The 19967-nt window shown below is 44.0% G+C and overlaps 1 protein-coding gene across 3 annotated transcripts in view; it reads right to left on the reverse strand.

Moving 5' to 3' along the window:
* ATP7B (ATPase, Cu++ transporting, beta polypeptide) overlaps positions 1–19967 on the reverse strand; it is a 40976-nt gene that overhangs the window by 16418 nt on the left and 4591 nt on the right. For 2 of the 3 annotated variants that reach the window (XM_014966237.1, XM_014966238.1), the window contains exons 1-10: positions 17633–18086; positions 9186–10413; positions 7368–7604; positions 6065–6228; positions 5010–5171; positions 3443–3519; positions 2926–3100; positions 1319–1552; positions 527–618; positions 260–387 (exon numbers count right to left, since the gene is read on the reverse strand). In XM_014966237.1, coding sequence (XP_014821723.1) covers positions 260–387; positions 527–618; positions 1319–1552; positions 2926–3100; positions 3443–3519; positions 5010–5171; positions 6065–6228; positions 7368–7604; positions 9186–10413; positions 17633–17881 — 2746 coding nt within the window. In that variant the 5' untranslated portion in view covers positions 17882–18086. Of the gene's footprint in view, positions 1–259; positions 388–526; positions 619–1318; positions 1553–2925; positions 3101–3442; positions 3520–5009; positions 5172–6064; positions 6229–7367; positions 7605–9185; positions 10414–17632; positions 18087–19967 lie in introns of those variants that run through there. The other variant, XM_014966239.1, reaches the window with a different exon arrangement.

Here is a 19967-nt window from a genome sequence, read left to right on the forward strand (position 1 = left end):
TCTGCAATAATGACCATAGTGTTTAGACTCTACCCATCCCATCCTTTAGTTAAAGTGACCAAACTGGGTGGAAATTCTCCAGCTTTTTAGGGTGTATGCAGGAGTGGGATTTGGATTCAAGCTCGCAAAGGCCAGGCACAGCGTCTATTAAGGTGGCAGGTTATTCAGACAGCAGCTTTGGGGTTTGCTCTGCTCTCTTTCCTTGTAAGAAAGTGCTCTAGAAGATTTAACTTCTTTGCGTAAGTGTAAGGGAAGTTACCAGTAATGAGAGACTCATCCGCCATAGAACTGCCTTCAATGACCTTTCCATCCACCGGGAACTTTCCACCAGGAACAACCTTTACAATATCACCCCTTTGAACCAGTTCAACAGCTACCTGCTCCTCCCTGCAAAAATCACAAGTAGAACAGACAGATTATTTACACCTTCAGCTTCCAAAGAATAGTAAGGCTTTCCCGGTCACTGCGTCGAGCCTACTCTGTGCACCCAGGCGGGCTGAAGGGGGTTTGGTTCACAAATACACACCTGACGATAGAGTGGTCAGGTCCAAGAGTCACCACAGTGGCTTCGGTGGCTTGAAGAGATATAAGTTTGGCAAGAGCTTCTGAGGTCTTACTCTAAGAAACAGAGACAAATGTTTAAGATTGATATAATTGAGATATATAAATCATAGAATCATAGAATCATAGAATGGTTAGGGTTGGAAGGAACCTCAAAGATCATCTAGTTCCAACCCCCCTGCCATGGGCAGGGACACCTCCCACTAGAGCAGGTTGCTCAAGGCCCCATCCAGCCTGGCCTTGAACACTTCCAGGGATGGGGCATCCACAACTTCCCTGGGCAACCTGTTCCAGTGTCTCACCACCCTCATAGTAAAAAATTTCTTCCTGAATCTTTTTTCTTCCAATTTAAAACTGTTTCCCTTTGTCCTATCATTACCCTTTCTGGCAAAGAGTCCCTCCCCAGCTCTTCTATAGGCACCCTTCAGATATTGAAAGGCTGCTATAAGGTCTCCCCGGAGCCTCCTCTTCTCCAGGCTGAACAATCCCAGCTCCCTCAGCCTGTCTTCACAGGAGAGGTGCTCCATCCCTCTGATCATCTTCGTGGCCCTCCGCTGCACCTGTTCCAGCCGGTCCATGTCCTTTCTGTGTTGAGGACTCCAAATGCTCTAAATGCTGATGCCTACTTAACACAATGAACTCTGAATGACCTTGTGTAATACTGGCTACATCAGAAACATCTGACTCAAACCTCCTCTGAATAGTTTTACTCTCCTCTCATGATACATACACAAAAATTAGTGTGAAGATGGGTTACCTTTGCTATGTGTTCCAGCCATCTCCCCAGGGCAATGAACACGAACAGCATCGGAGGAGTGTCAAAGAAAGTGACAGGGCTTTTCTCTGCCTTTTCAATGATGGCTACCATCAGGATCACACAGGAATACACATAAGCAATCGTCGTGGCCAGAACGATGAGCACATCCATATTGGCTGTCCTGTGCTTCAATGATTTGTAAGCTTGTACATAAAAATACCAGCCACCAAGAAACTGTTGGTGTAAGCACGGACAGACTCGTATTAAGATCACAGCAGTGGAAGCAGAGAGCACATAACACTGCCTACAGCAGAATGATAAACACGTAGTAGATAAGGGAAGGCGTTGCTGTCCCATGCAAATTTTATATCAATGTACCTTCACTGGAGTGGTCACCCTCTCATTTGTCCTTCCTTCACTGAATTTCACTGAATTTTTAGAGTTGGAAGGGACCATAGAGATCATCTAGTCCAACTCCCCTGCTGAAGCAGGATTGCCTAGAGCTTGTCAGAGCATGTTACTCAGGACTGCATCCAGGCAGGTCTTGAAAATCTCCAGAAAAGGGGACTCTACAACCTCCCTGGGCAGCCTGTTCCAGGGCTCTGTCACCCTCACCGTGAAGAAGTTTTTCCTCATATTTGAGTGGAACCTCATATGCTCCAACTTGTGCCCGTTGCCCCTCGTTCTCTCACTGGGAACCACTGAAAAGAGTCTGGCTCCCTCCTCCTTCAACCCTCCCTTGAGATCCTTGTCAGCATTAATAAGGGCACCCCTCAGCCTTCTCTTCTCCAGACTAAAGAGTCCCAGCTCTCTCAGTCTTTCTTCATAAGGGAGATGCTCCAATCCTTGAATCATCTTTGTTGCCCTTTGCTGGACTCTTTCCAGTAGTTCCCTGTCCCTCTTGAACTGGGGAGCCCAGAACTGGACACAATATTCCAGTTGTGGCCTCACCAGTGCAGAGTAGAGGGGCAGAATGACCTCCCTTGACCTGCTGGCCATGCTCTTCCCTATGCAGCCCAGGATTCCATTGGCCTTCCTGGCCACAAGAGCACACTGCTTGCTCATTGTCATTTTGCTGTCCACCAGGACCCCTAGATCTTTCTTTTCAGAAGTTGCCTCCAGCAGGTCCACCCCTAACCTGTACTGGTGCCTGACATTTTTCTTCCCCAGGTGCAGGACCCTACACTTTTCCCTGTTGAACTTCATGAGGTTCTTCCTTGCCCAGCCCTCCAGCCCTTGTTCTCAAAACAACTCTGCCAGCTAAATATCATCCTTTTCCTCAGCAATGCAGAGTAAACAAGGCACAGAAGTTGAAGGGATTTACCTACGGCTGTCCAATTAGTTGGCACCTGATCAGGTACTTCTTCATTTTAACATTGCCTTCCTCACTTAGAAAACCATCTGGTGCAACTTTAGCAGGAGTAAGTGCTGTGAGCAATTACAGAACAGATAACTTGCAGAAAAGTGCCACTTCATTGTGCATAGGTGGTACAGACAAGAGGGCAGGGCTACTCCACTAAACCTTTCCAGTTTCCTGTCTTTACCACATCAGATTGCATACATGGAGGTGAATAGAAAGCCAACCCCTAGAAGTATTGTGGACATACCTGAACAAAAGTGCACAGGACAAAGAAGAGTAGATTTAGAATAGATAATCCAGGAATGAGATTCTGTTCCAGCACCATAGACCCATGGTGCTCACCGTCGGGTATTAGCATATAGATCATTAGGATTAAGACAGGGATACCAAACAGCAGGCTGCACAAGAAAGATTTCCTCCACCTGAAAAGTAGAAGCTGTAAATCCCTGGTTGTCATACACCCCGCCGTACCCAGGCCAAACAGTGTGCTTGCAGCACAGAGCTTGGGGTGTTAGTACTGTACTAACACACAGCTTGGGGATATTTGGGACAGTTTCAGTGTCTCCTACATGCTTAACTGTACAGAAATCTATAGACTTCTACCAGTTAAAAACTGAAACTGATGAAAGTAATAAAAGTACTTGAACCAAATGGCAAATCAAAAAATTAAATACATTTTACACAAGGATAAGCTAAATTAACTGGAGGTGGGGAGGGGGGGTCAGTTACAAGAGATGCACATTCAGAGAAGGATAAATACCTACTGCTGTATTTCCTTTTTATGATCCAGGTTATGTGCATTTGGAACTCTTCTAGCCACGGAAGCATGAAAGCCAATTTCCTTTTTATTGATAGGAGAGGAAAAATGAGTTAGTTTTGATAAACTAACCATATTACTTATATTTAAATGACACTACTTTTAGAAGAAATGTCAGAAAAGGACACTGTTCCATATTTAATAAATGCCAACTTCTTATATATTTTTAGATCCTGCCAACATGAGAGGATATTTCAGACAGTGCTCAAAATGTGGACTGCAAAGGATTTCTGCTACCTACACATGGACACAGTGTAGAGATGCAGTAAGTGTCCCAGGTTTCTTAGGCCTGGGAAGCTCCCACCACCAGCTGGAGCTCCCCTGCCCTCCTCCTCAAGGGAAATTTATGCCCTTTCATCTCTGCTGGAAGAAGTATGAGAGATGGGAAGTACTACAAAGGAAGGTAGTATGTACAAGCCGCTGGCCTGGTCATCCTTGCAAGCATCTCCTTAACACTGCACTTAATATACAGTAGATATACCTGACGTTGAAAATCAAAGAGGCTAGAATCAGTTTAAACCTGTAAAACAACAAAAAGTGCAGGGCAAAGGATCCCAGAAACAAATATAAACAAAAAGCCAATTTTGACTGATGGTTCAGTGAGTTACTGCAGTAGAACCACCTTCCCCACAAAAAAAGCAAAAAACCAAACAAATCCACATAAAAAACCCAAAGCACACTTGCAAGCACAGTACATTTAAACTTCATATCTGCATCACGAGATGCTCCTGTGGCAAGATGCACTTTACAGAACTACTCTGCCAGCCTGAAAAGTCTGCTGTTAACATGTTAATCAGGGCCGCTGCATCAATTCTGCTGTCTAGGAGCTTTTTTTGTGAGTAAATACTCTGGAAGATGTAAGGCAAAGAATCTCTGCTGTCCTCCCGAGTACTCCCTGTGTGTGCTTCATATGTTAACTTCTCTTCCCTTGTGGAGGGGCAGAGAAAGAAAAATTTTTGTCCACATGATAATGGCAGATTTTATGATCTGTGTTGTTACTGGTAAACCAGGATTAGTTCCTTTCATGGCTGTATCACAAGCTCTTTCAGTTTAAAAAGTCCTTCTCTGAATTGATGTGGGAATAACTGCCAGTGTATACAGAGATATGTAATACTTGTGGTATGAGCTCTTGCAAAACTTCTTTTACAGCCTCTTTCCCTGGCAAGAGAAAGGAGTATTTTTTTTCTGAAGTATCAACACTTCCTTGAAATGACTGGAAATCAGAGACACATGATTCTACCCACAGATCTGCAAAGAATGACTACAACACTTTTACCAGATACAGATAGAAAACATTTCTTTTTGTAGTTTTTTAGGGTGTGCTTTTAAAATAACAACCTGGAAGACTATGCACTGCCGTGGAGCACAGAAGCTTCACCCTAACAGCATAAAAACATACAGCAATTACCATGTCACGCGCAAAAGTCAGTGAAACTTCTCCAATATCAGCTGCTCTATTTCCTTTTTAACCTCACCTTATAATTGCTCATACGTAAAAAAAATCTGAAGCCTACCTCAATTATTTTTATAATATCTCGAGGTCCAGTTATTTCAGGATCAAACTGGATGTGAGCTTTGCAAGTAGCAAGTGCAACTGAGGCGTAGAATATGCCATTTGTTCTCATGAGCTTGGATTCAATACTGTGAACACAGGAAGCACAAGTCATCCCTGTAATCTAAAGAAAAGACAAATTTAGGTCCAGTTAGCAATCTCCCACATTCACCTAACATTTGTGGATGAATCTGAGACAAGGCCTCCCCCATGTCACAAAGGTACTGTTCAAGCTTTGCTGGTATTGAGCAGCATGAAGGCCTCAGCATGAAGATTTTATAAAGGTGTCTTAAAGAAACAAAGCTGAGAACACGACTATCCGCTTTTATTATAAAGTTCTGCAACGAGCAGTTATAGTCACAGCTATATCTTTGTATAGCACCACTCCTACATTGTATTAACTGTAACAGTATAGCTAATATAGTTCTATCAGCAGCTATAGTAACATTGCCAAAGTCAAGCTCTGCTTGTGTAACTTCATCTCTCTTACTTAAATTTTCCTGTGGCTTCAGTAAGGCACGTTCCCACTTTCTGATCTACTCACACAACCTCAGACTGTTGTTACCTGTCTTGTAGTAGGTGTATGCCACAGAATAAAAACAGACTTTTGAAGAATCTGTCCTTCAGATAAGCAATGTCCTAATTTTACCCAAACTTCTCAGACCTCTATACTAAGCTCCAGGAATTATCAACACGTGTTTGGTGATACATTCTCAGTTGCTCAATCTGTACTGAGCTGACGGAAATGCCTTTACAGAAAAGTTCTGTTTCATTTCTTCTTGCTAAGAAAAGTCTATTCTGGAGATACAACTATCACTTTTTATTTCAGCACCTTTGGAGAGCTTCTTCTAAGACAAATTGATTTTGTCTTTTCAGCAATTAAAAAAAATAGTGTCACCAGCCAGAACTGACCTGCTGAAGCCACAACTACTTCAATAAAAGCATTTGCAAGAAAACATTTCTTCCAGATCTGACCTTTCCAAAACCAACATATAATTTCAAATACATATGACTTACAAGAAGCTCCACATTTCCTTCTGTTTCTGCATGATCTTCTATGACAGTAGCTTCAAAACCCAAATTCTGGATCAGCTGTGCTATTTCAAGAGGCTGTATGAATTCTGGTTTGTATTTTATCTCTGCTTTACCTGCCATCAGTGCTACCAACACTGAAATAATTCCTGCAGTGGCAACAATAAAAAACATTAGATAATGTACCTCCTTTGATGGGAATAAGAATAGAATATTACAAGTGATTGTCAATGAGGGCTGTAACAACTTAGAGATGTTATAAACGTAATGATTTCTCTCTGCCTCCTTCTAGTGTTGTTCCCTAGTCACAACAGCAAAGTTTTTACTGAGATCCAGCAACACTGTGGTTCCCTTTAGTAATGAGAGTAACAGCATGAGTTACACAGAGAAGGTGGTGAGTTTTGCTATGATCTAATGAGACAAAAAGGATGGTCAGAAGCAATCTTTGCTCTCATTGCTGAAAGCTCTATCCTGGAAAACCCTACACAAGCCCCACAGCACAATGCTAGGCCTTTTTCTTTCCTTGTTTTTCCCTTGTTTTTTCCTCGTTCTTTTTTTTTTTTCTTTTTAATAAATAAACCCACAGAAATCTACGTTTAGAATTGAAAAGCAAAACATAAAAATCACAGGCAAAAATATTGTTCTGAAGTGCTAATGGTTTCTTGGATTTTTAAATCAAGGCAGTGAGACCATCACTGGGAGACCGGGGGTGCAGGAATCAATAAGTAAAACCCCCCAAAGGCATGCCTACCCAAATTAAATCAGGCACTGCTGAGGCTCATATGTTCATCTTCTATATGGCCAGGGGAAAGGCAGCTCCAGTCTGCAGACTTCTAACCTAATGAGCTTTGCTGTGCCTAAGCTAATGTAATTATCCAGGCACTGGAGCCATGCATTTGTTCATACCTGCTTGTGCAAATGTGCCCTGAAGGGTAAGTTTCACATCACAAACGTGTCAGAGCTCTCAACAGCTCTGGAAGAGATGGATTGCTCTGTAAAGCAATAGGGCCCTGAAAACTAAATGAGAACCATTTCTCTTTTCTTGTCTTGAGCCTTATTTGAAATTTTGATCACATTACAACTGTTACAATACAAGTATGTCCACTGTGTTTGTCCACCAGTGCAGAAGGATAGCTAAACAGTGATGTAGTCACATTAGCACTAAGAAAGAGCATTGTTTATTTAACGTCCAGAAGCCATACCACAGACTCTTCCATTAACTGCATAGAATACCTTATCCATTCCATACTCCCTTATGGACTCATTATAGGGATCTTAAATTTATTACCGTGTTCTTTCTGCAAATTTCTTTCAATGGTAGACACGCACGATGCGCAGGTCATGCCTGTGATTTGTAAAAAACACTTTTCAGCTGTCGCTTCGCCGGGCTGGTTTGGCCCATCAAGGTGAGGTCTGTCTGGAAAAGCATCCGAGGCGCAGCCTTGGGAAGGAGGTTCTGGAGCTCGAGGCTGCACAACAGCATTGATGGTGTCAGGCTGGTGCCTACGTCCTCCAGCAGTGGTATCTTGAATAAATGCACCATAAAGTGAATAAACACTATTTACAGTGCAATGGGATGATGTAAAACAACAAGCAGGTCACATTTATCACTCATGCAAAGCCTCTTAGTTGTTTGAAAGGTGACAGGGTAATCTTGGTCTCTTCATGGAAATAATATAAACTGTTACTATGCATAAAATGATATGCACTCACCAGTATCACTTGCATGACCATTTAACTCTATAGAACTGGTTTTCCATGTTCAGATGGCAAATGATTCCCGCCAATTTCAATGAGGGAAATTTCAACCTGACAGCTACCTCCACTCAATAAAAATATATATTGGTATCTAGAGGGTCCTTATCCAGCACAAGAGAACACGGTCCAGTCATATCCATCCTGTCCTTGTCACCTCTGCAGGACTCACAGCACTTCATCTCAAAGAAGGAAAAGGACAAGTTTCTCAACAGGTTTCTCCTTATGGCACAATATTTACACTGCAAGCACTGCAAAACGAGTAGTGAAAGGATTTGCAGCACCCAGAAGACCTCTGCACATACAATGCTGCAATCATTTTTGTTCTTTACCAGATGCTGAACAGACACCCAACAGCTCCAGCTGCGTTCACAAGCTGCCTCCCTTGGGCAGAGGTTTGTATAAAGGAGCAAGAATTTCTTCTGAACACATTAAATACAGGGTCTCTCCTCCCTTTCCACAGACGGATCAGAAGGTCTCCCACAAACCAATTTTAAACCAAATAGATCATAATTAAACACCACATACAGTCTTCTCCTCATCTGCAGCAGTTCCACAGATTCAGAGGGATTGGACCCATGAGAAAATCTAATACGATGTGATCTATTGTGATCAAACTAATTCATTCCAGATACACTACATCAGTATCTCAAAGCAAATCTGTTGAGTTAAAGCAGATAAATATTGCGGCATTTGAAATTCTCTAGCGAGGAGATTGTGCACCATAGCAACTTCTTAAACACTGAGCACACGTACAAAATGTACAAACTGTGCTGCAGCTGATACGGGAAAGCACCTGCTCCCACCAAAGAGTACATGCATCTTGCCACTTACTTCGCTTAATGTAAGGCTTAGTAAAGTAGGGCTAGTAAAAATCCTCAAGAAGTAAAGGTCAAAGGATTAGGACACCAAGAGGAGATTTTAGCTAGGTAAAAAGTGGTTTTAAATGAAAGAGATTTCATTAAGTTTGTGGATTTTAGTACCTTGGAACATAGATGAAACCATTTGGTTTGACAGATCTACTTACAGCAGCCTGTAGACATAGAAGGAAACCTACTTTAGTGGGTAAAGGGGATCAGCTATTTGAAAGACCTTGTACCAACTTCCAGACCTTTTGGCTTCATAATGTAACTCAGCTCCTTCCCCCACTAGTGCGGGTATAAGGGCTGAAACAAGGTGCTTCACAGCTGAAATCTCGCTCCCTTGCTAAGCAGGTTCAGATCAGGCTAGTCCCTTAGAAATGACAATGCCAAAGGGACGTTTTAAGAGTTTCTCTCCAGAATAGAGTCTCAACACAAGTGACGCATGGCCCAGCTTGGCACACTACCCACGGAAGAAAAAACACAGTTACCTGTCAGCACAGAAGCATCAAACCCCATATCTTCTATGGCAGCTCTTAGCTCTTCTCCATTAGTAACAGCTGGATCATAATGTATGGTCCCAGTTCTGCCAGCTAGAGAAACTGCTATACGTTGCACTCCTTGTCTCTGTGATATGGTCCCTTCTATGGACTGTACACAAGAATTGCAGGTCATGCCATCAATCCTAACTACAGCTGTGCATGTTCCATCTTGCAGCGGCTCTCTGAAGAGATCACAGAGCAAAGCAGGTGATGAAGATGTTCCTTTATTTGCTTCTGATCCATTCGGGAGGCCTACTTTAAAGTTCCCAGGTGGAAGGGATTCAATAGCTTGCTGCAAAGCTGACAGGGTAATTAAATTTGGACTATACTGCACCACAGCACGTTTATGCTCCAAAGACACTTTAATACTTTGTATGCCGGGAAGATCTGATATATTTCCTTCGATGTTTCTGACGCAGGACTTGCAGTGCATGCCTTCTATCCGTACAGCCACCGTAGCTGTGCCACTCATCTCAGCGGCCAGCGAATCTACCCCATCACTCCCGAGACTTGCTGGTGTCTCCTTGGGGTTTGCCTTCTGCAAGCGCTCGAGATCAAGGACACCCAGCTTCAAAGGGGCTGATTTACTTTTAATGGTGCATTCATAGCCCAGGTTACTGATATGGCTCTTGAGGTCGTCAGGCTGAATGATGTAAGGGTAGTAAGCAATAATTGCTTCCCGGTTACCAAGTGACACCTTGATTCTCGCCACACCATGCAGTTTCCTAACCTTTCCTTCGATGTTGGTGACACAGGACTGGCACGTCATGCCTTCTACCCGAAGCTTAACTACTGCTTCTCTCAAGCCTGACAAATTCACGGTTGCTGTTGTCAACCTCTCTTCTGCTACGTTGGTGTCGAAGCCCATATCCTGAATTTCCTGGCAAATCTGTTCGGGACTTATTTCCGACTGCAGATACTTTATTACAGCATTGTCCTGCTCGAGGGAGACTTTAATACTCACAATGCCCTTCACCTTGGAAATTCGGCCTTCTATCGACTGCACACACGATTGGCAAGTCATTCCCACAACGTTGACTGTCACAGTGTGCTCTTGGGAAGATGGGGAGGGCACGGTTTCAAAGCTCTCCTCATAGCCCATGTTGTCAAAAGCAAAATTATGTTTCATTGTAGGATCCAGCTCACAGTCAGGAGGAGAATCAGTGTTGGACAAAGCCTAAGGAGCAAGAGGAAAAATGAGAATAAAATACACGTATCTTTAGCCCTGTAAAAGCAGCAATGTTCTGACTGTGCTCTCAAGCATATACTAGAAGAGCTCTCAAGTCAGCGTGTACCGCTGAAATGCTTCACAACATTCACTTAACTTTGACTGAACTACCAGTGAGCCATGCCCACGATGATGAATCAAGCCTCAGACACTTCTCCTGAGCCGTAATTCAAAAAATATTCACAAGGGATATAAAAGTAAAATTGTCTCGATGTTCCCACCCCAATCCAATTATTTAAAACTCGAACTCTCTGCAGCCACAGGGCACTTTGACCGTGCAGCCCAAGCCCTGCTCTTCAGAGCACACTGGAACCAAGGGTCACAGCAGAATGTCAGAAGCTAGCTCAGTTTGGCCAACCTGCTACTGCTTAGCAGGAGTTCAAACCAAACCAAAATTACCCCAGAAAACTGCATCAAGAATTTCCCAGGAGCCTGAAACAAGCTGACACAGGGGGTACCAGTTGCATGATATCTGAAGAGCTATACGCATGCACACAAAGGCCTGGGCTGTCTGCATATATACAGATCTTTTAAGTTAAAATCTATGTCTAGCAAAGATTTTAAAAGACACAAAACTATATGCAGATACTTCCACTACGGTTTAGCGTCATCTACCTCCTTGTGAGGCACCTAAGAAAGATCATCTATTGAGCTACAAGAACTCACTGGTTTGATCCAACACCGATTTTCAGGATGTAATGGCCAGTATTGAAGTGGACTGGCCAGAAGTGGTCTATCTCTCAGTCATACCACAGGCTCCACAGTACTGGGACTCTACAGTTTAATGCACTCAATTCAATTAAAAATGAAGTCTTAAAAAAAAAAAAGGAAAAAAAATGGTAAAGGCAGTGCTTCTCACAGAACAGGCTATCGGAGCACAGAGTCTGTTGCCAGAGGAAATTTCTGATGCCAAGGGATGAGGAAGATTGAGAAGGGAGGGGGACAAGGCCCAGATTGTCAGATTTCATGGAAAGAACATCAAAATTCATGTCTGTGATTTAAGACAGCTTTATCTACTCAAGATCTAGATGCAAGCTACTACAAAACATTTATTCCCTCGCCTGTGAAGCCATGGGCTCTCCAGCATTCACTAAAGCACCTGATACCAGGCATTACTGCAGGAAGGGGCTGGAGAAGGGGCCACTGGACCAGGTTCAAATCTTGTTCCTACCACCCACAAGAAAAGTCCCTTCTCAGTACCACAGCGCAGATGAGAAGCATTTAGGCTGCTTATTAACACTAGACTGCATCCAGTTCATTTGATGCAGTATTCAAAATTCATTAACTTGATTTTGTTTCACGCTCAGACAGCTTGGCAATAATGAGGACTAGGGTCACGACCAAACCAGCAAAAATTTAACGTGAGAAATTTGCTTTCAGCCTTCTCCGTACTGTATTTATTAGAACAGGAGGAGGAATGAGCAACTTCAACTCTTCAGCGTTATGGTGCAGCCCCTCTCTATCCTATGAACCTCTGTGCCCTCTCCTTCTCCCGCTTGGCCTCAAGGCTATACTCCAGGAATACTGGGGAAGAAGAGTCATGGAAATATTTTAGCCTCAACCTCCCCTTTTACCTCTCCCTCCCACAGGCCTGGCAGCAGCGGGGGCACATACCCTTCTTGCACTTCCCTTCCCAGAAGTTACTGAAGTCCCCAACACACACGGAAATGTGCAGCCAGCCCCTCCAAAGGTCATTCCCTGTTTAAGCGCACACAAAGAGGACCACGTGCTTATTTCCTCCTATTTGTGCCTTCCCACAGTTTAAATAATAACATGGCCTTGTATAGGGAAAAGAAGCCCATCTGAAAATGAAAACATTCTCTCATCCACTGCATTTCAAATACATTTATTGTAATGTCTACCTCAAGAATACATTTGAATATTGTCCCTCGTCTCCTCTTCCCCATCTCCCACCCCCAGACCCCCAACGACACTTTGCAGTGGCCAGCTCATACTTTCACAGACACCACGTAAAGTGAAAATCCACGTGTGAGTTACAGGAGCTCCCCCTGTACACTCACTTTGGCTCCTATGACAAAGGCACTTGCCTTCTGCATCCTTTGATGAAACAGAGCGTAAGAGATGGGTGAGATGAACATCCTCCACTCTCCTGCTCCCCTTCGCCGTGTTTCTGGCAGCCACTTGAGGATGAAAACCAGGAACTATCATCACAGGCCTTATGTCCTCCTCTGCGCTCCCTCTACCCCCACGCTCACCAACCATCTCAGTTTCCCTAGGTACCCAGTGATATAAAAGCAATTAAAATTAAATGTATAAAAAGATTAAAGGGTATTTCTCCTCCTCCAGTCTTTTGAAAAACATAAAAGCAAGGGCTGATTGTACTGTTTCAATGCATTGTAAGCCACAGAAACATCAAAACTTGGCCACCGCTTTATAATTTGGATAAAAAGCTATCCTAATGTTCAGAAGAACTGGCAAAAATATTTGGTTGTTACTTGACAAAACCAGGTGTTTGTGCTCTATAGGAGAAAATCCTTGCAAACAGATTTTTAAATGAGAAGGAAAAAATTAGAGACATGGATATAAAAAAAAAATTAAAAGGCTTATTTCTCTTTAAAAAAACAACAACTCCTCTCCCCTAAAATGCCAAACCATTGAAGAACCTCCCCCTAAAAACAGAAATGTGCACAGTTCAAATACAGTATTTACAAAGCCTTTAGTATTGTTTAACAGCTTTAAAAAATAAAAATAAAAAAAAAGAAGGGGCACAAATACATCTGTGTGTGTATTTGCGAGAAGGGGAGTTTCTACACTAGATCAGAGGAAAACAGCAGGTTCACATAAGGACACAAAGACCAGGCATGCAGAAATGTGCCCACGGTTTTCCTCAGGCACATGCTGGGTCTCAAAAGAGGGTTTCCTGACACCAGCGAATACCCACACATAGCATGGCATCTATAAGGCTGTACAGGAATTCAGGGATACCATCTGCAAGAGGATCAGAGAAGCAAACACCTCCAAAAATGCCAATAAAGGTGCCTGGGATTGTCCTCCTTGCTTCTGTCTAGAGAGAAATCCTAACAAAATAATGAAAATGCATCTGATTCCACATCCTTACGGGAGTGTGAAAGAACCTGCCACAGTTACCAACTGTTTTGTCTCTCACACCAAAGGAGGCCTCCTTACTTTTAAGAGGAGGTGTACACCAAGTCTGTTTGCTCTACCAGTCTCAGGCATATTTTTACATTCAGTATGTAAAAAATATGTAAATAAAGAAACCATGAAATGATGATAATTCTTCCCCCTCTGTTCTGCACATAAAAGTTTCAACTCAAAATACACAGAAGAGTGAGGCTCTAGTCTGGAAGTGAAGAATCCCTACAGAAAGCAGCGTTATGAAGCTCACATAAACAATATAGGGGAAAAAAGGGAAGGGAAGGGAAGGGAAGGGAAGAATTTAGAAGGGCCTCATTGAGAGAAGCAGCAGTGAGGAGAGCTTTAAAGGAAGCACCGGAGCTGAATAGAAAACATTCCCATCTGACAGCTCTAAACCAGACCCAAGATGAGTCGCAACTGAATCTGTTGCTGTGTATGAGCATGGCATCTGAAGCCCAGGTATGGGAAGATTTCAGAGGAAACCCACCATCATGAAGAGGAACCTTTGCTGCCCCCAGAGAGGAGCTGCAGCGCTCATGCTTGCCCTGGGGCAAAGCAGGGCTTGGGGGGCAGCAGGAAGAGGAAGAGGTTCCTGCTCCCTATCCTGAAGGAGATCATCCAACAGGAATATGCCCCGAGGCTGGACTAGCTTTCTGGGAAGGCACGGAGGTGGAACACAGCAGGGATACGCTGCTGGATTGGGAGCACCAAGTCTCAAAGTCCTGGCTTGGGACGCAGCTCTGGGCTTTATGAACTCCAGAGCTCAGCAGCTGGTCCAGGGGGAAAGGTGGTTGTTGTCCATGGCCTGTGTGACTGGTGGGCTAAAACCACTCCATCAAGGGCTGCCCTCAGAGGCCTGGCATCAGTCTGCCCCACTGTCCCCTAAAATGGGCTATTTCTTTACTCCCATTCAGCAGCGCAAAGGCCCAGGGTTTAACACAGCATTGAGGCGATACACAACAAAAGTAAGAAAATCAACTGAACTGGGAAAAAACAAGCCAAAGAAACCACAGCACTGGGGGAGACCCTCCCGCACATGCACATGGTGACCGGTGTCCTGACAATGGGTGCAACCCCATGGCAGTAAATTCAACAAGTTTTGTGCCCTCTTCAGCTTTGTGCCACAGCTGCTAGCCACCCCTGGCCAGGTCCCCACGCTCCCTCCACCCCTGCACTCCACTGCCTCCAGCCAGCAGGAAGGAGATCATCCAACAGGAATATGCCCCGAGGCTGGACTAGCTTTCTGGGAAGGCACGGAGGTGGAACACAGCAGGGATACGCTGCTGGATTGGGAGCACCAAGTCTCAAAGTCCTGGCTTGGGACGCAGCTCTGGGCTTTATGAACTCCAGAGCTCAGCAGCTGGTCCAGGGGGAAAGGTGGTTGTTGTCCATGGCCTGTGTGACTGGTGGGCTAAAACCACTCCATCAAGGGCTGCCCTCAGAGGCCTGGCATCAGTCTGCCCCACTGTCCCCTAAAATGGGCTATTTCTTTACTCCCATTCAGCAGCGCAAAGGCCCAGGGTTTAACACAGCATTGAGGCGATACACAACAAAAGTAAGAAAATCAACTGAACTGGGAAAAAACAAGCCAAAGAAACCACAGCACTGGGGGAGACCCTCCCGCACATGCACATGGTGACCGGTGTCCTGACAATGGGTGCAACCCCATGGCAGTAAATTCAACAAGTTTTGTGCCCTCTTCAGCTTTGTGCCACAGCTGCTAGCCACCCCTGGCCAGGTCCCCACGCTCCCTCCACCCCTGCACTCCATGGTCACATTGTGGGGTGGCTTGTCACTGGGAAAGCCATCCCTTTCCCCCTCACTTGCCCTTCTCAAGAGGTGCAGCCACCTCTGAAATGCCAGTGTAAAGCTCTTGGCCTCTGCAGCAGAAGGCTGAGACCGTGGCAGGGGCACCCCACAGTTCCCCAAGCATCACCCACACCAAGATCCCACAAGGCTGTTGCTCCTCACTGGTGTTCCAGCAAGGTTCTCCCCCCTCAGGGATGGACCTGCCCTCCCACCCTCCTTCTCCTGGCCTGCAGGGATGCCAATTTTCACATCCTGAAACTCAAGGGCAGGACTCCTCACCGTGATTCCAGGCAGGCAGCTGTCGAGGAAACAGGACCCAGCCCTTTCAACGCCTTCCCCTCCGCCTCTCCCCGCCTGCTCTTCCACCCAACCTCTCACCAGGTGTCTCTGAAGGTTTCAGGCTGCCCTTCTCCCCGTAGCTCCGCAGGCTGAAACCAGCTATTGCCCTCTCACCTTGGAGCACACCAACTGCCAAAGAATTATCTTATCTGTGTTGCTGTTCTACCTTTCCTGCTTCGTTCTTTCACAACCCGCTGATTCATGGCTTTGGATTCAGGTAGGCAGTAACACACAACTGAAAAGCCACATACTATTAATTAAATACTTCAGATGCTTTCCCAGTTTGTTATAGGCAGCCAGTGAACAACAAAGTGAGGACAGAGCAGCCCCAGGAACATCAAAGGTCCCGAGTCTTCAATTTTGTGCCTGTATCAGCAGCACTTCCGAGTAAGCAGAAATCTAACCCTCATCCTCCTTAACAAATTTCAGTGCAACATGTCCACCCATCTTGTTAGTGTGTATTGTTTAAATGTATTACAACTTAAATGGTTGTCCTTCCTTCCCTTTCTCCCCCCAGCCTAGTGAAGATTAGCAGATGTAAGTAACTACTACTTTCAGTAACACAACTTGTTATTTTTCAAACAGTTCCTGAGTCTTAAACAAGGGAAAAACCACCCTCTCCACCTGGATATCAAGATTCAATGAAAGTATTACTTTAAAGCAGCCTTTATGGTGCTTTTGTTTTAAAAATACTAACTTAGTTGCCCCAACACTTCTGCCAAGGGGCTGCCATTCCCCCTCGGGGAACAGGTTTCTCCAACAGCACAGGTGATGGGGAAAGATTCAGGCAGTTGCAGCCCATCCTACTGAAATGATACCTACATGTGCTGTAGTTAACAAACCTCACAGACCTTAACAGGTACTTTTAAATTAAAAGGAGCTATGCAAACCATGCTTGGTCTAGTGGGAAAGGGGAAAGGCTTGCTGTAAGTGGATTGTTTCTAATTTAGAATTAAAGCAAAACACTCTGTGATGTTCTTCATGGCTCCAGTACCAGCAATGTGTATACCCCAGTGAACTGAATACAGAAAAGAGATCTGTTGGTAGAACAAAGTCATTTATGTCACGATTGTTTTCTAGCAAACATTTACAGGATGAGAAGTAACTTGAGGCAGAAAAAGCCTTCAGGTATAGTTGGTCTGTCCTGGCTGTTATTTCATTCCAGTCTGACACTAATTATTTACGCATACACAGTTTCAAAGGACACAAAATTTGTTCTGAGTTTCTTTTCCTTAAATATACACAATATTCACTGATCCAACCTACATTACTGTAATTTGCATACCTTTTAAATAGCAAAAACTCCTTTTCAAATAATACACTTCATCATGTTTTTATCAGCATTTCTAAGCCTCTTCTTCGCAACACTTAATCTCTAAAAATACCATAGTTATATACAACACTGAAGAAAAAAATAATAATAATGTTGCCACAGATGTATTATCAAGAATTTTTGCTGGCATCCACTTAGTAGTTATAAATAAACTACTTACCGACAATTAGGATCTTTTAATGTTTCTGCAGTTTCTGTTATTCCAGAGAATAACTTGGTAGGAGCTACTGTCAGACTACTCAGACAATTGCAGTTTAAAAGGAGAAATACTAATATGTTTCCGTACTAAAAATCACCGCTCTATGTTATTAGAGGTGGAGCTGAAAAAATGCTCATTAGCTACTGCAGCATAACTCATCATTAACATCTGCTTTCAGAGGCTCTCCAGAGGACTTTGCATTTGTGTACTGCTTGTTACGGGGCAGGCATCCATGCAGGGGACTGAGACAATTTAGATAAAGAAGGTTTAACCTCCTTTAACACACAACCCACATCCAACATGTGTTTTTTTTTAAATTCTCCAGTTCAGAAACACCTTTTCCCTCCCAACACACCCCCCAGCTCACTGACCTGTCTTTCAACTGTATTGACTTCTGGCGTTCCCATGGAGTAACTCTGCAAAAGTTTCTCTTCTTTCTGCAAGTTACTGCTTGCTTTTACCGGAGATCCTGTCTCGGACTTTTCACCGATAATCAGTATTTCAGGCACATCGTGAGCTGCCTGCTGCTTACGAATAGACACCAGGGTTATGTTTTTGTTGTTTAAAGTAGCTAAGCAGGACAGTTCCCTTTTCTTTTTATTGTCCAGTTTTCTCTCCATTATCTTTCCAGGCTTTAAATATTGCAATGCCAAAGGAAAGCTTTACGAGAGCAGTTAGGTGGTCTCTTAGCGGCCACGCTTCTTCCAACAGCTACATTTACACCAGCCTGAAGAGTTCTGCCCGTCTAATCAACGTGCTCCTGAGGCATTCGCCGTGAAATCCCAGCTGTATCCTGTGATCCTTGTGTAGGCTGTGCTCGGCTACCTGCTTTTCTGGCTGGATTTAGAGGCTTCCCACCACCTGGCATCCCCTGTGCTTGCCGAGCGGGGCTCAGCGCTGCTGCTCTCTGCGCAGGGCGGCGCAGCGGGCTCGGCCAAGGCTGCCTGTCACAAGCCGTAGGCAAACACGACCTGTGCGCTGCCAGCCAGGGCCTAATTAACTCCCGCTCCTCGGGGCCACGCGCAATCATCACAGCGCCTGCAAAGGGCAACGCTGTTCCCTTTCCCTCTTCTAGGAAATCACCGGGGATTTCTTGGAGAAAAAGCGGTCCCTTCTAAAGCCGAAAACGTGCCTGTGATTATGTCATCAGATAAAGCTGCTAGACCAAAGGTCTTTCACTCATTTTAGGGCACGAGAGCATTCATTCTATGTCTCAAGAGTGGGGGGAAAAAGAGTGGGTACAATATTCATACTTTAAAAAATGCGCATAGAATCATAGAATCATAGAATCATTGAGATTGGAAGAGACCCTTGGGATCATCGAGTCCAACCAGCTACCCTACTCTACAAAGTCCTCCCCTACACCATATCCCTCAGTACCGCATCTAAACATCCCTTAAACACATCCAGGGACGGTGACTCAACCACCTCCCTGGGCAGCCTATTCCAATGCCCAACCACTCTTTCAGTGAAAAATTCCTTCCTCATGTTCATCTTTACCATCATCAAACTTTACTTAAAACAAACAAACAAACAAATCCAATGAGCAATTAGTGCCAAAAAGTACAGAAAAAAGAATAAAATACTCCCTTTGGCAAACTCAGTTCCCCTTAAATCCGCTCAACAACTACAGGAACATCTAATTTAGACAGCCATCCACCATAGGTACCATCACTAGCAGTGCCTTGAGCCAACCTGGATATATTTCTCTGGGATTGCCTGCAGCAAATTCACAGCGCTGTGCTAACTTGGTGAGTGGGATCTCTAGTTCCTTAAGCCCACAGTAGGGCCGTCCGCTTCTGAAAACACCCCTGAACAGGGACACCTAAAGGACAGCCATGCAGGGAACTTATATAGTTGATATGTTGTCAGTTCACACCCTCCCAGGCCATGCAGTGACCTCACTGCACAGGCAAGCCTTAAAACACTTGTTTTACGTTTAAACAGAATCTTTTGGACTTGTTGGAAAAAGGCACCAAATTTACTCCTACGCAGAGGGTAGCACACAGGGTTAAAATCTCAGCATTATCTCCCTCACGTCACAAAAACCCATGGGAATAGATGGCAGGCCAAATCCAGATTCTGTTTACTTCCAAAAGCGGAGATAGGTCTCTCACACCCTTGCCACAAAGCCACCGTGCAGGACATCAGCATCCTGCCTTGCCTCCCTGACATAACTTCCCCACAAAGATGAATCTTTCTCTCTGAGTACATTATCCTGTGCTTGACTTCGGAGTTAAGAACCACCTTTGGAAAAAAGAAGGTCTTCTGCCACTGAATCGAAACTCAAAATAGTGTTGTAGCACAATTTTGTACCCTTTTCTTAATATACAAGATCAGTGATCATATCAAACTTTTAAATAGGGTATTTTGAAAACATTTCGAGAAATGGCCCTTCAAAAGAGTATTACTACAGAGTAAAGCATCTGTGTGTTGTTCTGTATTTATCAATGAAATTGATTAAAACCACACCTGAATTCAGATGAAACACTTTTCTGAAAAAGAAAACTGTGTTAACGGCAAAATATTTTCAGGAATTACTGATTTAAACTGATTTTGAAACAGGCTATTGAAGATCACACAATTTGACTTATGTGAAAATATGTCATTACAATGTCTTTAAATATTAATGCTATATCTACATACTAAAGATACATACATGTTTAAAATATGGGGTTTGTCTTTCTAAAACAAAACAATTCTCTA

This window comes from Calidris pugnax, unplaced genomic scaffold (genome assembly GCF_001431845.1).
Source record: "Calidris pugnax isolate Ruff unplaced genomic scaffold, ASM143184v1 scaffold20, whole genome shotgun sequence".
Taxonomy (NCBI): Eukaryota; Metazoa; Chordata; class Aves; order Charadriiformes; family Scolopacidae; genus Calidris; species Calidris pugnax.